General features: G+C 58.0%; 1 protein-coding gene across 3 annotated transcripts in view; it reads right to left on the reverse strand.

The window, feature by feature from the left end:
• CTDP1 (CTD phosphatase subunit 1) overlaps window positions 1-18,555 on the reverse strand; it is a 40,734-nt gene extending 22,179 nt beyond the window's left edge. Inside the window, exons 1-10 of one of the 3 annotated variants that reach the window (XM_024754828.1) lie at window positions 18,118-18,555; window positions 12,663-12,746; window positions 11,915-12,008; window positions 10,434-10,562; window positions 8,667-8,817; window positions 5,666-5,756; window positions 3,601-3,767; window positions 1,764-2,732; window positions 1,336-1,558; window positions 561-764 (exon numbers count right to left, since the gene is read on the reverse strand). In XM_024754828.1, the coding sequence (XP_024610596.1) occupies window positions 561-764; window positions 1,336-1,558; window positions 1,764-2,732; window positions 3,601-3,767; window positions 5,666-5,756; window positions 8,667-8,817; window positions 10,434-10,562; window positions 11,915-12,008; window positions 12,663-12,746; window positions 18,118-18,422 (2,417 nt within the window). In that variant the 5' untranslated portion in view covers window positions 18,423-18,555. Of the gene's footprint in view, window positions 1-560; window positions 765-1,335; window positions 1,559-1,763; window positions 2,751-3,600; window positions 3,768-5,665; window positions 5,757-8,666; window positions 8,818-10,433; window positions 10,563-11,914; window positions 12,009-12,662; window positions 12,747-18,117 lie in introns of all 3 variants that reach the window. The other 2 variants (XM_024754829.1, XM_024754827.1) reach the window with 2 other exon arrangements.
• Window positions 18,556-20,218: the final 1,663 nt, after the last annotated feature.

Consider the following 20,218-nt stretch of genomic DNA (forward strand, 5'->3'; position numbering starts at 1 on the left):
GTCCCTCACTTTCACCTCGGAGAGCTAAGGGGTTTACGGGGTGCTCTGTAAGGTCCCCAACTCAGCTGATTTCCAGTCAACAGGCAGAAAGGATACAGACACCCGTGGAGACACGTGTGGAAACCACTGGCCACGTTCCCTCCGGGCAGTGCCTTCCTCCCCGACCTGGGTCTCTCTCTATGTTCCTATTTACCAACTGCCACGGCCACCAGTGTGACCTGTGACCTGAGGGCCGGGGCTACAGAGCAGAGCTGCTCCCAACTGGCCCTTCTGGGGGTGGCAGCGGGGACGGACCTGAAGGGCAAGGCAGGAGGGTCAGGTCCAGCCGCCTGAGGCCACCCCTTGGCACCGAGCAAAGGTGGGGCGTCTGCAGGTCCAGGCTGAGCCACGGACTCGTCTGCCCCAGTCCCAGGACCCGAGACAGGATGGAAGAACATGCAGAAAGGCCCGACGTGGGCACGGGTGAGGACTGTGCCCCCGGCCCGACCCCACAGGCACCCCACTCTGCTGCCTGCTGGCTAAGCCCTGCAAGGACACCTCTGCGCGCGGGGCGCGCGTACCTGAAGGAGGAGAGCTCTGCGTGCACCGGCAGGGAGCCGGGGGGCCCGGGGCCCGCAGCACCCTGGCGGATGAGCTTGCCCGTGCTGGCGTCGTAGATCCGAACTTCAGGGCCAGGAGGGGCCTTGGGATGCACGGGTGTTGGATGAAACAGGGTGGTTGGAAGCAGGCCCTGCCTGTCGGGAAAGGCGGCCGGGCTGTCCTCCCTGGGGGGTAGGCAAGAACAAGGGCGGTGAGGAGAGGCCGGAACAGATCGGGACCCCCCGCGCCTCCCTCCCGCCGGGACTGTGGATCCCCGCGTGAAGTTGTGGTTCTCCGTTAAGCCTGGGGTTCGACCTCGGCTGCGGACACAAGGCCCCTTGGAGAGCGCGGGCTGCACCGCTATCTCTCTGACACTGTTTTCGGCTTCACCTCTGAACACAGCACCTGATCTGATGGAGCCGGTGCGCTGTCCGTGCCGCCTGGCTCTGCCCACGGGCCCTCTGCACCCATCCCTCGTCCTGGCCACCCCCTCCCTCCACGCTGGACTCTGTAAAGACCCTGTGACTCGACGGGACCACGTCCCAGCTGTGAAAGAAACAGCCGCAAACTAGGATTCGTTGCTTAAAGCTGACTTGTGTCTTAGGAGAAGCACTTCCGCTTCTCCTCCAGGTGACACTGGTCAGAGGTACTCTGTGACAGTCTGTGCGGCGGGGGCGGCGGCGTCTCCCAAGCGGGAGCAGCGGCTGTGTGGGCTCCAGCGCGGACCCTCCCTCTGAGCCCCCCGCGGGCGCCCACCTCTGGGATTTGGCTGGGTCACGTAGCGGGAACAGCCGCTCCTCCACCTTGTCCCAGCGCTCCAGGCAGCTCCACAGCCAGTCGGGGTTGACCACGTGCAGCTGCCCGGAATCCTGGGCCTGGCGCACCTTCTCCGTGCCTGCGGGCACATGCACTCGGCTCGGAGCCGCCGCGGGCCACTGGTCCGCCGTCAGGGCTTGGGGCGGCGGGGACAGTAGGGGCCCTGGAGGGAACAGCCCTCAGAGCAGGGCCCACCGTGTGATGGCTCCTGAAGGGCCCTGTTTCTCTACGTCGGCACCCACCCCACAGCCTCGAGCCCAGGGCCTCGGGGAGCAGTGACACCTGGGTGCCCCCGCAGCGCGGACCGTGGAGGCAGCCGGAGCCCCACCCGGAGGCGGTCGGGGCCGGGGCAGGAGGGCGTGACTCACCGGCCCGCGCGGCGATCAGGTGGGTGGCCCGGTCGGGGTTGCCGGGCTCCAGCACCAGCTGGGTGACGATCCTGGCGCCCAGGGCCGTGGCGTGGTAGTGCTCCCGCGTCTTCTCGATGGGGAAGTTCGTGGGGTGCAGCCCGCTGAAGATGATTGCGACGTCGGCCAGCACCCTGCCACGCAGCTCGGGGACGATCTTCCGGATGTCGGGGGCGTCCTGGGTCTCCCCGCGGAGAAAGCAGTCATACCTGGCATAGTAGGTGGCATGCACGCGGGCGAGGATCTCCTCCAGGTGGACCAGGTGGTCGTCGGCGTCGGCGTCTTCCTCCTCCTCCTCCTCCTCCTCCGCGCTCTGGTCCAGGGACTCGCCCACCGTGATGCCTGACTGCTCGCTGTTCTGGGACTCTGTCTCGGCCTCCCTCCTGTCGGCACAGCCGCCGCCCAGCCCGCAGAGGCTGTCCCGCTCGCCCTCCCCCTGCACGGCCGCCTGGACGCCGGGCCCGGGCTCCACGCACGGACTGGCGCCCGAGGCGCCGCCCTGGGCCACGATGTCCCCAGCATGGCGGGTGGCTGCAGGCTTTCTCCGGGTCCTCTTCTCCCCACTCTCCCCATCAGAGGGGATGGGGGATGGCCGGCCCTCGGACTCACTGTTGCTCCCGCTGTCACTGGGGACATCTGGGTCCGGGTCAGGGCCCACCAGACCCAGCACGGGCCTCTTCTCTGGCGGCGTCCGCCCGTGCTGCTGGGTGCCCGCCAGGGGCCCCCGGCCGTCAGCAGAGGGGGCGCAGGCGGCGGGCCGAGCGCCCCTCTCCTCCTCCTGCCCGGGACAGGGCCAGCCCCCACGAGGGCCTGCGCCCCCGTTGAGCTCCCGCGTGGGCTTCCCGAGGCCGTTGCTCTGCTCGACCCCAGACACCTGCCTTCCTTCCTCGGGATCCTTGACGGATGGAGGCTGCTCCATGGCGTCGGCACCTTTAGGAGAAGGACTGACTGCACGTGTGCATGAGAGACAAGGTCACCGTTACCTAACATTTAAGAGGAAACCCCCTGTGGAAACAAACTCCATCCACCTGCCCCCAGCTGCTAGCTAGAGGCACCTCTGGCCAGGGAGCGGCACCCTCAGCCAGGAAGGGCTGGAGGGCGAGTATCTCAGGTTTGCGGGCCTCACCCGGTCACCTCGTTTTGGGTTCCACAGTGGTACGAGATGTGCAGAACATGCTTGGTTCCCAGGCTGTGGTCAGATCGGGCCCAGCTCGAGCTGTGCTGTGCAGCCTTGCCCCCGAGGGTGCCCTGGGGTCTCACTCCCCTGCCTACACCTCAAAGTTCTACTTCAGTGACTACAGCAATAACTGTGCGCCTCAAAATGGGTTATTTAAAAGCTAAAGATCATCAGAAACACTTCAAACCAAAACTTTAAAATTTTTTCAGACTCTGGGTTCCAGCTCGCCTGGGAGGTTCCCCGCAGGCTCTGGGCCGGGGCCCGGCACCAACCACCCACGGGCTGGAGCCTCACACACTAAACTCCCAGTGTCGTGCTTGTCTTTCAAGGAAAGCCGGGATGAAAGGTAGTATTCAGATGCATTAAATTAAATAGTATTCTTTAATCTTTACTCAACGGGAAAAATGTTTAGGCTGGTACTAGTAGAAGAAAAAAACAAAACCTAAACTGAAACCAAATAATACCACGTTTTTCAGCATAATATAAATAAACCCCACAATCTCTATGACTACTGAAATATAAATAATGACCCAAACCAAACTGAATCCTGAATTAACAGCAGCCACAACAGAGACAGGACAGAGCCGGTGCTATCTGACAGCCAGGAGGGGCCACACCCACCTCTCCTCCTCGCCTGGGGCTCCCGGGACCCGGATGGGGCATTGATGTCACCTATGCCCTGGAAGTACACGTATTTCTTCACAGTTATCAGGTTGGGGGCAAACTTCCACACGTCTTCTCGGTCATCGATGATGCAAACCATGGAGTCTCCACAAGGAAAAAGATTTCTAGAAGTAAAAATGCAGCGGAACTACTAACACAATTTACAAAAGGTCATCATCGATCGAATGTCAAGACCATCTTTTATATGAAACCAGCAGACAGCGCATTAATCAGAACCAGATGCAAACTGCACTGAAGGGCTTTTGTTTCGCTCACATTCAAAAAAGTTTCCAGAGAAAGTTATACTAAGATAGTTCCACTTTTCTCCAGTGTCTGACACTCCTTAAGGCGGGACTCATGGCAAATTCTTCAAAGGGCCAGAGAGTGAAGGGTTTACTGTTTGGGGCCATGGAAAGCCCTCACCCAGGGGAAGCTGGCACAGACCAACGGGCCCGGCCACATCCCAACACGGCTTTATTTACAAACACAGGTAATCGGCCTGTGCCAGGTAAGAGCTATCAGTTACAGGCAGGAGGGCAAGTCCTTCCTCAAATCTCGGCTGGGGCACCTACACGATGCCAAGTCCAGAAAGTGACTGTTGTATTCCCGAAAGCTACGAGGATGTATGGGTGGAGGAAGAATGTTAACAAGGGTCCAAAAAGCCACGTTATGGACACAGGCCTGCTCTGTGGTCTTTTCACTTGATTTCTGCCCAGAACACTTAGATTCAGACAGACAGGCGCAAGGATGCAAAATTCAGAAGGATGAGTGCTTCCTGCCTGTTTTCTAGGATCGAGAAACAAACCCAGGAGAAACGCATGTCATCGTTCAGGTTTTCTAGCTGCTACTAAAGGCTACAACTAGTCAGAAAAAAACGTTCATGTGCCCAGAATTGTCTTCGGTGAGTCTGTTTTCCATAGGCAAAACATAAGCGGTAGCTAAAATGACCTACACAGTTAATGCCTTTAGCACATTTAATTCCAGACGAGGGAGGTGAAAACCACACCAAATCGAGACCGGGGAACAGAGCCAAGTGCCGCCCCCGGAGCTGCCATGGAGCCCCTCCCCTCTGACACACTCAGCCTCGGGTAGGTTTTCCCCCCGAACCAGTCATCACACCCTCCCTCAACGTCCTTCGTCCTCGTATCTGCTTGTCCGGACGCCTAGCCAGTAAACACGAGAACTGTTTCCGAAACAAGTACTCTGATTCTCTTCTTGTATCCCACAGACGTGAACAGGTCTCAGTCTGTGCGGATACCCTAAATCTGAAACACGAAATGTTAGCTAAGGGTGGCCAACGCCAGCCAAAAGGCCACTGAGGCCACAGCTGTTATTGTCCGAGTCTTAAGAATCAACCGCCACGAAGAAAGCGATACCTGACACAGGAGGACACAATGGGGGGAGGCGACCTTTCTGGGTAGCAGTAGGGAAATTCCTTGTAGAGTGAGCAGGAAATTCCCAAGAATATAAATCAGCTCTCGGGGGGGATGGGAGGGAGCCCCGGTGTAAGAGCACACAGACCCGGATCGGGAGGGGCACACGGGGACGGAAGGACGTGGAAGCAGGCCGAGCGCCAGTGCAGAGCAGCACGACTTAGGATCTGATAACTGACTGTGCACTGCACAGCACGCAGGTCTTAAGGAAACAGAAGCCCGAGGTGCCAACACCCCCTAAAACTCCCGACTAGGCCAAACAGCCCCCTCGCCCTCTGGGGAGCCTCTGGGGGCTGGGCCGCCCAGACCATCTCTCCACGCATCCCCCAGGCCCTGGTCTCACTCCTCCCCCGACACCCATGTCGCCCCAGGCTCTGGCCCGAGTGCCCCAGGAGCCACCACTGCCTGGACATTCAAGGAGAGCAGGGAAGGGAGGGGTCTGGTTAGAAGACAGCAGACTCGCTACGTGCCAGCAAGTGGACGCTGGTAAGTGGGAGGATAAATACAGAACGATTGGGCTGACGCTCAAAACGCAGACTTTACGACGGAAACTGAACGGTGACCTCAGATGTGCACAGCCAGGTACATACCTGAGGTTCCCCGTTTTGGAAAACGGGTCAATACATTCGTCCCTCGATAATATTCGATGTGAAAAAAGCTTCTTCTCAGGATCTAAGAAGCCTTTGAAAAGAAAACAGGACAAGGTCAGGTGTCTGCGATGCACTGACGTCCCTTCCTACGCGCGGTGATGTGCAGACAGGGCACCAGCAGGGAGCACTTTCCTCTTCCAGGTGAGACCGTCACCCTCTTACAGCTCCTTCCCTCTGATCTTTTTTTTTTTTTTTTTTTTTTTTTTTTTTGCAGTACGCAGGCCTCTCACTGTTGTGGCCTCTCCCATTGCAGAGCACAGGCTCCAGACGCACAGGCTCAGCGGCCATGGCTCACGGGCCCAGCCGCTCCACGGCATGTGGGATCTTCCCGGACCGGGGCACGAACCCGTGTCCCCTGCATCGGCAGGCGGACTCTCAACCACTGCGCCACCAGGGAAGCCCTCCTTCCCTCTAATCTTAACGCAGGTAAGGGCTTTGGTCCAGGAAATGTTGACTGAATCTCACATCACCTGGAATCTTGCTGGGACAGCAGACGGGATGAACAAAGTTTAGTGTTACCCGGAAGCTCAGAGCCGCAGGTAATTAGCACCACGTCTGCCCACCTCGCAGGGGACTCGGAGTGGCATCAGAGAGGAGCCCGTCGCCGACAGAAGTGGCGCCCGACAGGAGTTCAAATGCCGGTTTGGCTTTGTCATCTCCCTGACCTTCGTGTTCGCAAAGCAAATCCCAAAGATGACCTTTGTCATCTCCCTGACCTTCGTGTTCGCAAAGCAAAGGGGAGGGCGGGGTGTTCGGGCAGCACTCCTAAACTCACACCGTGACAGGAGAACCCGTGTTTCCTCAAGCCTTTCTTTACATGGACGAGGAGGCACCTTCATAACCTCGCGTGCGTCCTCTCCCACACGGCCCGCCCATAGCTGCCTCCCTCGGTGACAGGACCCTGGACATTGCAGGTTTGACACCCACGCCTTACTATTTCCTACTACTGATGGAGACGGACGCGTCACCGGTCGCTAGGCCTGCAGCCCGAGGTCCTCCTCCGGGCGGAGCCGTGTGCCCCTCCTGAGAGCCCCTGTGCAGTGGGGCGGCAGCCGCCCGGTGCTCAGGGCCTCGAGGTCACTGAGTCGTCAGTGCTTCATCGACAGACAACGCCCATCTCGCAGGAGAAACACACACTACCGTTTTACTATGTAAAGAACTTGTATGAACACTGAAGCCTCTCAGTGGCTAAATCTGAAACATTAAGTATCAGAGCCTCTACAATAAATGAAAAGCACGCAAAACGCTTAACATTTCTGCCCCAATGGAAGCGTTTCTATCCTCGCTACACCGAAAGTACACATTTTGTGAAAACAGTAAAGTTGACAGGAAGAGGAAGTTACGAAAACCATCACTGTTAAAACCACTGTCAGGCCTCCGCACGTGTGACCTCTGCTTGTCATCCGCAAATGATCAGACTGACACGGCCGGTCAGCCGACTCCTTCCAGCTGAAAGCACCGTGCCACTAGGCTCAAATCCCTGTGCCCCCGAAGGCCTCGCAGCTCCCAGGGCTGTGTGGGGCACCAGCCCTGGGGGTCACGTGCTTCCTCCCGGGCCCGCTCTGCAGGTAAACCGTGGTCGCTCTCAACGCCCTCACTGGGGTGGCCGAACCACCTCGGGTTCCCTGGTCGAGGTACTGCTTGGGGGGTCTCTGCACCCACTGTCGCTGGGATACTGCCTGCTGTTTCCTCGTGACGGCCTCGTCTGGACTTGCTGCAACTTGGCATCCTACGGCACACGGCGCAGCCTGAGATGGGGCGAGCCCTGTTCTCAGGAACCTCAGGAAGCGGCGATGGCCACAGGCCCTGGGGGGTGGGGGCGGGGCGGAGGCTGAGCAGGGATGCCCGCCCCGGGACCTTCGCTGGTGCTCTCCGTGCCTCACTAACTGACACCTAGCGAGGCCAGGTTCCAGAGGTGACGGCCACAAGGAGAAGCCTGAGGCCGCACCTGAAGACGTCACTTGCTGTTCCCACGTGGGCTGTGGCTTACTCAGCGGTGTGAGAACTCTGCAAAGGAGTCGCGTCAGTCTCCAGACCACGCTCCCGCGGAGCCGCAGAGCAGCCGAGCAGCAAAACTCTGAAGGTGAACCCGCTGAATGTCAGTTCCAAGATGGATTAACTGACGACGCTGCCTCTGTGTTTGCGACTAACATTTCCTACAAAGGCACCAAGTGTCAAAGGGGAATTTAAAATTATTTCTCCACTGACAAGACCAAGACCCGTCTGCAAAGGCGTCTGCATTTAAAAGTACTTAGTTTATCGTACCTGTAACTAATTCTTAGGAGCTGTGACATACTGCGGGTGCCAATGTCCAATGATGGGCCCCAGTGCGCTAGAGCCCAAATGTGCCTACGCAGGGGAAGCTGGTGCCCTTCACCCCGTCCCCAGCCAAAGCTGGGGGCCGGGGGCTCCGGTGTCCATGCACGAGAGCAGCCAGCACAGAACCGCAAGCCCGAACTAGGACAGCAGGTTAATACATCATCACGCTGCTCCCTTCCAAGTAAGAGAGACTGTTCTGTCTGCGCTGAAAGTGCTAACTGCAGACAAACCCACGCAACGTGGCTCCAGAGCTATTTCCAAACGGATTAACATTTTTTAACAGAACCCTCATAGCGAGAGTTTCCACTTTTCCACGTATGTGCGGTCCTGACCAACTTCCAAAGAGGCCCGTGGCGTGCAGCTGACCGGAGTGATGGCAGCCTGCCCTCTGCACTGGAGCGCGTCTGTCACGGCCCGTGGGCCCGGCAGAGCAGGGAGGTTCTCGTCCGCCCGCAGCCTGTGGACCGACTTAACTGGGCCCCCACCTGCCAGCTGGGAGGCTGAAACTGAGTTTGGGAGACCTTCCTGATCTTTCCCCTTCATCTTCAAGAAACATCAAGAAAAAGAGAGAAGCCAAAGGTTAAGTGTCCAGTGAGGGGACTGAACCCCGCGGCCCGCTCACCTGCGATCGTGTGTGCGTACAGCCGGCTGCCGAACGTGAAGACGTGAAGCTCGTACAGCTTGGCGATCTTCTCCAGGAACCCCTTGCAGTGCGGACGCAGACGGGTGTGCAGCATCGGCTCGCCCCGGCCCAGCTGGAAGTGGAATATGCCCTGCAGAGAACAGGCCCAGTCATGGGGTGGGAGCCGCCGTGAAGGCTTGGCCCTGCGGCTGACATATGACACGTGACAGCTGCACGGGTCACCTGCGGGAGTTGATGTGCAGCGAACCACGCCCACGCCACAGAAACGCTCTCCTTTCTCACGCTCTATGGCGGAGGGGGGCTCCACCTTCCCTGCTGCGGTAACCACCTATGGTAAGCGCCCAGGACAAGCATGGAGCTACCCAGAACGACCAGGTAACTACCTACCTGGGATAACTTCCTGTGATGACTGTGGTAACTCGGCTGTCCGAGGGCTTCACTAAAAGGCTATCAGGACACCGGTGGACGCTTACACACCCTGACCGTCTTGCCAACACTGTTTCTCTGATCATGGACAAAGCGAGCACCCCTGAGAGTCACTGCACATAGCAGCAAGCAGCAGAGCTGCTGCGGACCGCTTAGAACCCATCTCCAGGGGCCTACTGACAGTGTCTCCCAGAGCTAGTGATGATCGCAAACCAAAGGTCCCACATCACTCAGTCTAACTCGCGGACGGTTTAAGATGCAACTTTACTACCTTACAAATGAAACACAGAAGCTGGAACAGGATTCGCGGACGTCTTTAGGAGACAGACAACCTGCGTACACGTGGTTAACGTGCACGCACGTCCACTCTCCTCAGGGAGTTAACTTTGATCCTTTCAATCCTCTTTGTCATTCATTTTCTCAGTAGTAATAAACTAAGAAGAAAGGAAACAACCTGAGGCCTATTTAATTTTTTGCTAGCTCCAAATTCGTCACGTCCCACATGATGGGGCTGTTCTGGCAAAGCATCTGGGAGTGTAAAATGGTATAAAACACCTTCCACCACACTCAACAGCTAAAACGTCCAGAAGCTACAATAGAAACATCCTTAAAATCCCAAGTTAGGATCTCCGAGGTTAAGGATTCAACATGCCTCTCTGGCTGTCGCCAGCAGGCGTCCTGTGGGTCCAGAGTTGGGGGCGAGGCGGGGGGTTGCCATGCGTCCTGATGCTGTCTGGGGGTCCAGAGGGGCCTGGCCAGTGGGCAGATGTGGGCAGAGGCACAGGGAAGCCCCCAGCAGCAGTTGAGCGCCGTCCACATGGCCCTGAGGACACCCTCCTGCCACACAAGCCGAGAACGGGAGTGGCGTAACTGTGCAAACTCTTAGGAAAGGAGTGAAAAGGCCCGGCTTCGCAGGCAGAACGAGCCCGAGTGGCTGCGGTGCTCGCGGCAGCCATGCCCTCAAGCTCTGCCCCCCAGCCTGAGTGCAGCGGTCGTGATGCAGGAAACCCCTGAGACGCCTGCCAATCGCGGACGTCACACAAAGAGCATCTTACAGAAGAGCCCATGACATCAAAGACTTATGTAACTGAAAAGCACACGCTGTTCTGCGGGTGAGGGACTCGACGCCAGCGCTCACCAGCTACTCACCGTCCTCCGCACCGTGGCCGAGAGCTTCCGGAGCAGAGCGCCCTGCGCCCGCGCACTTACTGAGCCAAGGATCCACGCTCCTTCAGACGAAGCCTGTACCCAAGCTGCACAGGCCTGCGTGCGTCACTCAATGAGCTGCCCCACCCCCGCCCGGCCCCCAGAGGAGCTCACCTTGTTGGACATCTGCGGGCAATGCTGCTCCGTCGTGTGGATCAAGGTCTGGTCCAAGTCCACCATGAGCACTAGTTTTCTGTTGCGATGCAGTCGCTGCTGGTCTTCCCTTCCTAGCTTTTCAGCTTGCTAGTTAAAAAGGAAAAAGAGAGACGACATAGCAAGTACATGTGGATCCAAAGCAAAACTCGGTCTTATGAGAAAACAGAAGAGGAAGCCGAGGGGTTCACGGCCCCACATGCCTCGCCTGCCTCACTCGCAAGCCTAGTGGCCTGGGGACTAGGCCCCAGTGCCCGGAGCCAGTCCTGTGTGGTCCAAGCCTCTTGAAGCCACTCCGACTTGTGACTGCTTTTCATTAAACAGGTAGACTGGTGAACGGGGGCTGAGAAGAAAGTGGCTGTGTCTATACAGACTCAGCCGAAGGCTCTGGAGCCGCTCAGGCCAAGTGACCGGCAGAGCTGAGACAAGCAGTGAGCTGAGCGTGGGGCGGAGGGGATTCCGCTGTCCGCTCCTGAAGCGGCTCACGCAGGATGGGCGAGGCTTAGTCCTTCACAGCAGAAACGACGGGGGGCGCCTTCTTCTCTTTCTATCCTCAAACTTCCTTGTTTTGTCTTAAACATACACTTATGTATTTGTTTAAATTTCAGCAATTCAGAAAAACCAGAATCACGTACCTCGCACTTTGTACATATCATTTAAAAGCACACACCTAATAAAATTATAACACTGAAGAGAGCTTTTACCTACTACCTGCAAAAACGTAGAGCTCTGAGACTGCCTTGCGATAAGACAAGAAGCCAGTTGTTACAGAGCCCCGTGAGGTGGGCACCGTGCCTAGTGCCCAGTCCTGGCGATGCTCACTCACCCCACCGTGTGGACCCTGGCCCAGGTGTCAGGAGGCCTCTGACCAACACGGCAATGTACAAAAAGCAACCTTTTTCTTTCTAGACATCTCTCCAGCACTCGCACGTCTCTGCACATGAGAGCACAGCACCGGGCCCTCACCCTCCACCCCACGTCCACGCAGCCAGCGCTGATCAGACCTGACACCTCCCCGCTCCTGCTCGGCCCCCCGCTCCCTGGGCAGGAGCCCTCGAGATGCCCTCCCCTCACCCCTGCTCACGATGGGCGCGGGCTCTCTGCTTCCCCCTCGGCTCTCTTCCCACCCGCAGCTCTCCAAGCCCAGGGTCTGGCTGCAGCACCCTGGAGAGCTCCCCCAACGCAGCCCCGCGGAGCAGTGCTGCCTGCAGGCGGGATCGCTTGGGGAAGAAGGAGGAAGGGGTGCAGCCCTCACCCGCGGGCAGGCCACATGCGCCACATAAACCACCCGTCCACCGCGGGCACACTGGGAACACAGGGACGGCGACGACAGAGCTGGTGTCTTCTCCTGTCGCTCCTGACGCTAAGAGTGGCCCACAGACGCGCTCACGGCTCTCAGGAACCGTCTTCCCAAACGCTGCCCCTGACAGGGGCACACTTACCTCGGAGCTCACCATTAGCTCGGGGACGCTGTGCACCATCGACACGGTGGCCGTGGACAGCGGCATCTGCGGCCTTCCGTTCTTACTCTGCAGCCTGCGAAGCGAGAAGGGGCTGTGAAGCGACACCTGCAGCTCATTAACTTACGCGGAAATTTTAGCTCAGGCTTTAGCTAAGGAGTCCTGTGGGCTTAGTGCTGAAATTTCCCCCACTGTCTGAAAACAGACAGGAAAACCAAGGAAAAAATGAAGTAAGAGTCACACTCACAGAGTTCCCTTTGAAAATAAAGATGGTCCCACTGAAACAGAGGCCCAGAGCGTGAAAGTACAGAACAGTCCACACTGCTCTACACGTACAAATGGGGGAAACCGCTCAACAGTGGTGGCAAACTAGCGCAGGCTGCGAGATGGGGGCCTGGAGGTTGTGAAGTGCCGGCTGCGTCCAGGGATGGCTGGTCCCAGTGGGGAAGCGCGGTGCACTCAGCGGGGATGAGAAGGCAAATCCCAACCCACCAGCTGTTTCCTACCACACCTGGGGTGGGCGGCACACATGCTTTAGTGCTTCCAGAGCTCAAAGAAATCAAACCAGAGAGGAAGCGGACTGACTCACGCTACATGCGGGCCGACAAAGGGCAGCGGAGACAGATCCTCCAACCCGAGCCCCTCAGGCGACCTGTCCCTCCACGCTCACACCCACCGCCCTCGGGCTCCAGGGGGAACGGTGTCCCACTCTCAAGCTGCCAGAACTTACTGGGTCAGGTCTTGGCCACACTCAGCGCACAGGCCCTTCATGACGACGGGGTGGCTACATCCTTCTAATTGCACCAGAACCGCCCTAGAATCGGGGGTGAAAACGGTCACAAGTTAGCAAGAACTAAAATCTCTTGCCTTATCCAACTCCTCTGGAAAGAGCATCTGAGTGGGCACAAAGGCACCTGGATTCTGGTACCAGTTCTCCCGGTGACTCTTGCATAACTTAAACTTCACATCACCCTCCAGGGGTGCCATTTCTCTGGCTATAAAATGAAGGACTTTTTCATCTACGATGAAACACCTGTGCCCCGTGCCAGTGTCGTGAGGGAGGCCCTGCTGGGCATTTGCCCACAAAGCAAAGACCCTCTCTGAGGCCCAGCGGCCTTCTGGTCGGTGCCCCACACGTGAGGGTGGACGGCTCTGCACCCCTCCCTCCTCACCCGTTTCTGTCCTAAAGGCTTTGGACTGCAAATGATTTTCATGGGCAGACAGCTGCCAAATGGGGGGCAAAACCAGGGAAGCGACACCCCTCCTCCGAGCAGGGCCTCCTTCCTCCCTGCCCTTCCGGCCCCGTTGCTCATCATGACCAGCCACTCGGTGCCCTGGGCCAGGACGGCCCCCTCCCCCAACCCCGGTGCTGGGCAGGGTGGGCACACCAGGCCCCGCCGGCCTGGCCCCTCTCCCACCCTCAACGCCGTCTCAACCTCTCCCTGAAACTGCCCCCCTCGCCCCGATCCTAGACAAACCAGAGCAGCGGACGAGGGGCTGCCCTGAGCACACGCGGCTCCTCCCTCGACCTTGCCCTTCTGGTGGCACCTGCTCCAGGTCCCGCCCGCCTCGGCCGCTGGTGATCCGGCACCCAGGGGAGCCCTGTCCTGGCTGGCCTTCTCCACGTGTGGCCCCTCAGCCCCCCACGTCCACCCAAATCCCTCCACGAGGTGCCCACGACGCCTTCACCCAGCAGCGCCTCCAGGGCTCTTCCGCCCGTGGCCTGGTCAGGGTCTCTGCTTTCCCAGCTCTCACGGCACCTTGGCCACATACGGGCCATGCCCTGGGTTCCAGGGTGAGGTCACTGCCGGGCCGCAGCTGGTCCTCCCTGCCCGGTCGGTTCTGGGGGGTGTTCACTGCTGACACGGGGCACCCACCTTCCCAGACCCCTCCCCGCCGGGACCCTTCCCAGCCGACCCTGCTCTCCTGCGCCCGAGGGGAAGAACGGGGCCCTGGAAGCATCTGCGACGGCGCGGTGGAGCCAGCAAGGGGACCGGAGGCGCTCTGCTCTGCTCAAAGGCGCGTCTCAGACAGCTGCCCACGGGCCAGTGGTGCGTGTGGGCCCTTCGGCACCTGGTGAAAAGTCTGCCGCTCACCTCCGGGGACGCGGGCGGCAGGTGTCTGAGAAACAGTAACTGTCTCATCCACCAACCCAGGAGGCTTAAATACGCTGAGGCCGCTTACACTTTAGTTACAGGCTCCGCTGACCCGCTACCTCGTGACAACGTGCAGGCCACACGAACACCAGTGACCCGAGAGCTCCCGGGCCAGGAGCGATGACCTGGGGGCTCAGCCTCCACACACCGCTCCTCTTGGTGGGCACACTGGTGGAGTGAAACTTACGGGGTACAGCAGCTCAGAAACACTCGGCCCAAATTAAAAGGAGGGGAAACAGACTTGACAGTCACCCGTCCGTATCCGCAGGGGATTGGTTCCAGGACCTCGCAGGTATCAGAATCTGAGGATGCTCAAGTCCGTTATATAAAATGGCCTAGTGGGCTTCCCTGGTGGCGTGGTGGTCGGGAGTCCGCCTGCCGATGCAGGGGTCGCGGGTCCGTGCCCCGGTCTGGGAGGATCCCACGTGCCGCGGAGCGGCTAGGCCCGTGAGCCATGGCCGCAACCTACAGGCACCCTCCTGTGTACATTAAATTACCTCTCAGTTACCTATGACACCCAACACGGTGTCAACGCTGTGTAAATAATTGCTGGTATGTGGTAAATTCAAGTTTTGCTTTTTGGAAGTTTCTGAACTTCCCCCCCACCCCCCAAATGTTTCGATCTAAGCTTGGCTGAATACACAGATGCGGAACCTGTGGTATGGAGGTCGGACTGTACTTTCTGTCAATTACTAGATCACTCGGAACTGCTCTCCAGGGCCAGAGCTGAGAATCTGAGTATGACACTGTCTATCCCAACTGACTTCTGCATCAGATAACATGACAAGAGAGGGAAAGGGAATGAGATAGGAGCACGGCAGCAACGTCCTTTTCGGCACAAGTTGTTTCCTCCTCCAGCTTTGCAGACACCGCTCCAGGCCGCGTGAAACGCGTGGAGTGGGCTGTGTTCCACCCTAATCCTCCACGCGGCCAAGGGACTGATGCACTGTGAACTCTAAAACCAGTGCTTCAGCCAAGGAAACAAGCCGCAGAATGCCAGGCCAGTCACCCGTAAAGGTCAGCTTTCCTGGTTCGTCCCTTAGGAAAATCCATGGGATAATCATCTATGCAATTCCGAAACAAGTTGTTTTCCCCAAAACACACAAGTATCAAACTCTCCGGATTTTTTGGTACTCATTAGCTTTTGTGTCTGCTCCAACAGGAAGGTCAGAGAGCACAGGGTGTGTCAGAAAGGGCAGTGTCAGGGAGCTGGGCCCCAGCACGCTGCTCCCTGGAGCAGTCACTGTCAGGTGTTGGGTCTGGGCAGGTCTTACAGGTTAGGAGGGCTACGGGATCTCTTCTAAGTGCTAAACCTCTGAGTACTGAAGAATATTGGAGGAAAAGAGACTATTTTGTGCACCCAGATTGTGGTTTCTAAATGCCATTCTCCATTAAAAGAAAGCAGGATTTCTTGGAGAAATGGCTGACTCCAGGGCTGGGGATGGGAGAGCAGAAGCCATCTGTGTCAGAAAACAGGACCATGCTCTGCGTTAACGGGACCTGGAAGGGCGCCCGCTTCCACATCCAGGACAGTTTGAGCATTAAGGCAAGTAATCGGAACGGACCAGAAGCCACTGAATAAAATAAGAACCCCTGAATCCACACTGAAAAATTAGTTGTTCTTACAGAGGAAAACGAAGCAAGAAATAAAGCAGAAACGATGAAATTAAGAACATCGGCACTGTAGAACCCTGATAAAAACAGCAGGTTCAGACAGGCACAGATCAAGCTGGCTGGATGTCAACGGAAGAGGCAAAGGCGCACCTACACAGCCTCCTCCCGTGTCGGTCCTTATCCATCACCACACTTGTTTCCTGATTACTTTATGCATGTATTTTCCTTTCCTTTGGAGACAGCAATGTACCCGAGTGAATTGAAAAAAAGCAGACAGGTGAGGGGGAAAGACATCATCAGGTACACAATTAACAGACTTACTCTCTGGCAGGCAGTGCCTTGTCAGAAAATTTTCAAATCAAAATAGTTTCAATCCACATATATATTACGAAGACAGAAACCGACTCTCATTCTATCTACTTCCCCCCAGGGGGACGCTCTGGAAGAAACGCAGCCTAAGGAGAGCGCAGCGCAGAGGAAGCCCTGGCAAAGCCTCAGCAGGGGCAGTGCTGTTGCATCAAAACCTCCTGGGACCTCAGCCCCTTCCTCTGTCTCAGTCAGAATAGTTCCCATTCTCCCTGCCAGCACGAAGCACTACAAAAACGCGCAATCCCATTATAGATCACAACAGTGTCTACTGATTATTGCCACTACACCCAGAGGCAGGACTTCCACGTTCCTGCATCTGTTCACTGCCTGGGAACAATCTCTGACGTGTCAGGATGAGTCCTGAGGGCAGTGCAGATGGAGACAAGGACAACTCCAGCCAGGTGGGCCCGGCGCTGCGCTGGTGCTTTCCTCCCCCACACACCTGCCTTCCAGGAGAAATGCTACCACTCTTCACGTCCTCAAAAAGCCCCACGATGAACCACTGCAGTAAGATACCCCAAGACCTGAAACACCAAAAACACACCAAAAACAGAATTACTCACAGCTGGGAGCCTGTCACTCTATCAGCTACTTGGCTGATTGGTTACACGACCTCACTGGGTTACTCTGATCTGCAGGACTGGCTGTCCTGATCCATGCATGCACGCGAGTCTCACTAACTGCTGTGACCAGTAACTGGCCCGTCTGGGCCTTGGTGGCCTTTTCCATGCAGAGGAACAGAACCACATGGAGAAGACGTCGTTCCCTCAGGGTTTTTCTACACAGTGATACAGCAGCATCAGGGTGCACCTCCATCGTTTAGCTGGCAGGTTTACAGGCTCATTATGGACCAAGCAATGGTCAGGTAAGACCTGACTTCAAAGTAACGCTGACAGTGTACCACACACACACAGCACAGCGAGCCCCTGTCCCCTAAAGGAGGCCAGGCAGACAGCTCTGGCGGTGGATGCACTCAGTGCACAGGGGCAGGCATCTGAGCAGAAGGCTGAGGACCTGGCTCCCCACCAAAGACGAGAGGAGAGGAGAGGAGAGGAAAGGATGCAGGACGAGACTCCCAGGATCGCGATGGGGGCCAGTTCTATCCTGGTCACCCACTGCTGTGTGGACTAGGTAGAAGATGCTCCAAAGCCAGAGGGCCAATGAGAGCCACAGGGAGAGGAGCAGGGACTGATGCCCCCCCACAACCCTCGGGGAGGGCCAGGGTGGGCAGAAAGGGAACTGAGCACCCAGGGCACTGAGGTCCCCACAGAGGAAAGCTGCACACCAGCCACTAAGCAGGAGGCAGGAATGCTCACCTGCCCCAGGTTTCTGTCCCTGACGATGAAAACCACCACACCAGTCATGTGCACACGTCTTTGCGTACAACACTGGTCAACTTAGGGAGGAGATATAAACTGACAAGTTCATACACTTTAAAAAAGAAAAAAAACCTTTACTAGATTAAAACAGAGGTACGACAGCAAGAGCCTGTGGCAGGAGGGTGCACTACTACCTCTCATTCTGACCTACCTGTGCCCAGGCCGCACCCCCTTCCTGAGCTGAGATGCAGAACTGCACCAGGTTTTACAACCACGTTTCGCAAGGTTTACTAGAACCTAAAGAAGTGCACGCCTCCCAACAGCTGATACTGCGACAAGCACGGAGTACGCCTGATTAGTCCTGTACGCACTATGACCCCCTAGGTTTCCTAGTTTACAAACGTGCAGTCTTGGGGGGAGGCACCTATTACAGAAAGAGAGAAAAGAGAACACAACTGTTTTACAAAGGGTGCAATTTCGGTGACGGAGAGTTTTTTAAAAGTCAGATGCCTCTGATTAGTAGAGTCACTAGCAGTGACTGCCGTCCTGCCTTAGAAGAGCAGGCAGCCAGGCCGCTGTGGGCTCTAACTTACAAAGTTCTCTCAGAGCGCAGCCTTCAGCTGCTGTCCCGGAGACCCCTTCCCACCCAGTGCCGGGCCAGGACCCCTTCCCGGCCCAAGCCCAGTACTCCCTCTAGACCTCAGCCCCCTCCCTCCTTCCCACTCACCCGGGGGCCACCACCTGGCCGGGCTGCGCGCACAGCTCCCGCACCACGCCAGCGCGCTCCGACCTCAGCCTGCGCTCCGTGCGCACGCAGCCCCCGGAGCCGGCGCGGGTAGGGGCGGGCCCGGTGGGCTGCGCGGAGGCGGCGGCCTCGCACACGGCCAGCACAGAGCCGATGCGTACGGCCGCGCCAGCCGCCACCCTCCACTCGAGCAGGCGCAGCGGTCCGGGGCCGGGGCAGCGCACCTCGGCCACGGCCGGCGGCTGGGCGCCCTCGGCGGGAACGCGGCCGCTGGGCGGTGCCTCCATCGCAGCCGAGTGGAGGCGCTGTGGAAAAGCGACGGTGGGCGCTCAGGGTCCGGCGCCCATCGCGGGCTACCGGGCGACCCCCGGCCCAAGCAGAGGCGGCAGCGGCGCTTCGATTCCCCCTTCGGCACCACCGGCTTCCACCAGCCACCCGTTCCGCGCCGACTTCCGGGACAGCGTGCGACGTCACGTGCCACCGCATGCGTCCGCGCAGGCGCCGAGGGCCTGGGTGTAAACACGCCCACGCGGGGCCCGAGAGGTCCTCCGCCGGCCATAGGAAATGGGCGCGTCCTAGGACCACGCTTCTGCGACTGGGCCCGGTGGGAACAGTGTTCCTTCGCCCCATCCACCCCATACGCGCCGGCATCTGGGGCTGCGGGTCGGCATGCAACGCGGAGCTGCCGGCCCAGAAGCCCCGTCAGGCGCTGAGGCTGGACATCGTGGGACTCTGAGTCCCGGCGTGCAACGCGCCCGTCTGTACCACGAATCCCTGTAAGGCGCCGTGAATCCCGGCGTGCAACGAGGGTCTCTGTCCCGCAGTCCCCGTCACCGGCTGAGGGCCGGCGTCACGAGAACTACAAGTCCCGGCATGCAACGCTCTGCTGTTCCCACAACTCTTTATGCGCTGAGGGCTGGCTGGCGTCTTAGGACTAAGAGGCCGGTGTCCCAGAAACCCAATCAGGCGCTTTTGGTCCCGGCATGCAACAGGGGCTGACGTCCCACAACTCCTCCCATCACGTGCTGAGGCCGGTCGTCCGTCGTGGAACTACGAGGCCCAGCGTGCAGCGCGCCGCTGTCCCATGAATCCCGGTCAGACGTTTGGAATCCCGACGTGCCTCGCGGGAGTCGTGGAGTGCGGTCCCAGCATGCTGTGCGTGGTCTGGGGTTGGAGCTTGGTGGGTGGCGGGATCCCCGCGTCGCCCTGGGGTGCGTGTTTTGGGGTCTTCTCGGGGTCTGGCCCTTCCCGCACTGTCGGAGCCGCCTCGCCGTCGTGCCCGCCTGGGGAGGCCAGGTGCACTGTGCGCAGGGACCGGGAGCCACTGTGGAGACAAGCCGAGCCGTCAGGGAGGAGTGGGAGTGGTCGTCGGCGGGGGCCTTCATGGTCTTTCTTGATAGGATTTCTGAAGAGCTGCACTTTCTCTGGTGGGATTTGAACATAACCACCTGTCCCAACGGCAGAGCCCCCAGGTGCATGAAGCAAAAGCTGACGTAATTTAAGGAAGGCAGACAACTCAACAGTAGTACGTGCATAATTTTGCAGCACTTTGCTTTCTTTCGCTTCACAGATACTGCGTTTTTTTACCAGTTGAAGGTTTGTGGTAACCCTACATGGAGCAAGTCTGTCGGCACCAATTCTTGCAGCAGCCTTTGCTCACTTCCTGTCTGAGTGTCACATTGTGGTAATTCAAGCAAACTTTTCCGTCGTTCCTGGTTACGCTGATCTGTGATTGATGGCCTTTGGTGTTGCTGTTGTAGTTTTGGGGTGCTGACAGCCGCACCCAGGTAAGGCAGGGAACTTAACTGATAAATGTTGTGTGCGTTCTGACTGCTCCACTGACGTGCGTTCCGTGTCAATATCTCTCCTCGGGCCTCCCTATCCCCTTAGACGCAACAGTATTGAAAATAAGCAAATTATTAACCCTACGATGGCCTCTACGTGTTCAAGTGAAAGGAAGAGTCGCACGTCTCTCACTTTAAATCAAAAGTTAGAAATGATTAAGCTTAGTGAGGAGGGCCTGTCGAAAGCTGAGATAGGCCGAAAGCTAGGCCTCTTACGCCAAACAGTTAGCCAAGTCGTG

This window comes from Neophocaena asiaeorientalis, unplaced genomic scaffold (genome assembly GCF_003031525.2).
Source record: "Neophocaena asiaeorientalis asiaeorientalis breed wild unplaced genomic scaffold, Neophocaena_asiaeorientalis_V1.1 scaffold124, whole genome shotgun sequence".
NCBI classification, from domain to species: Eukaryota; Metazoa; Chordata; class Mammalia; order Artiodactyla; family Phocoenidae; genus Neophocaena; species Neophocaena asiaeorientalis.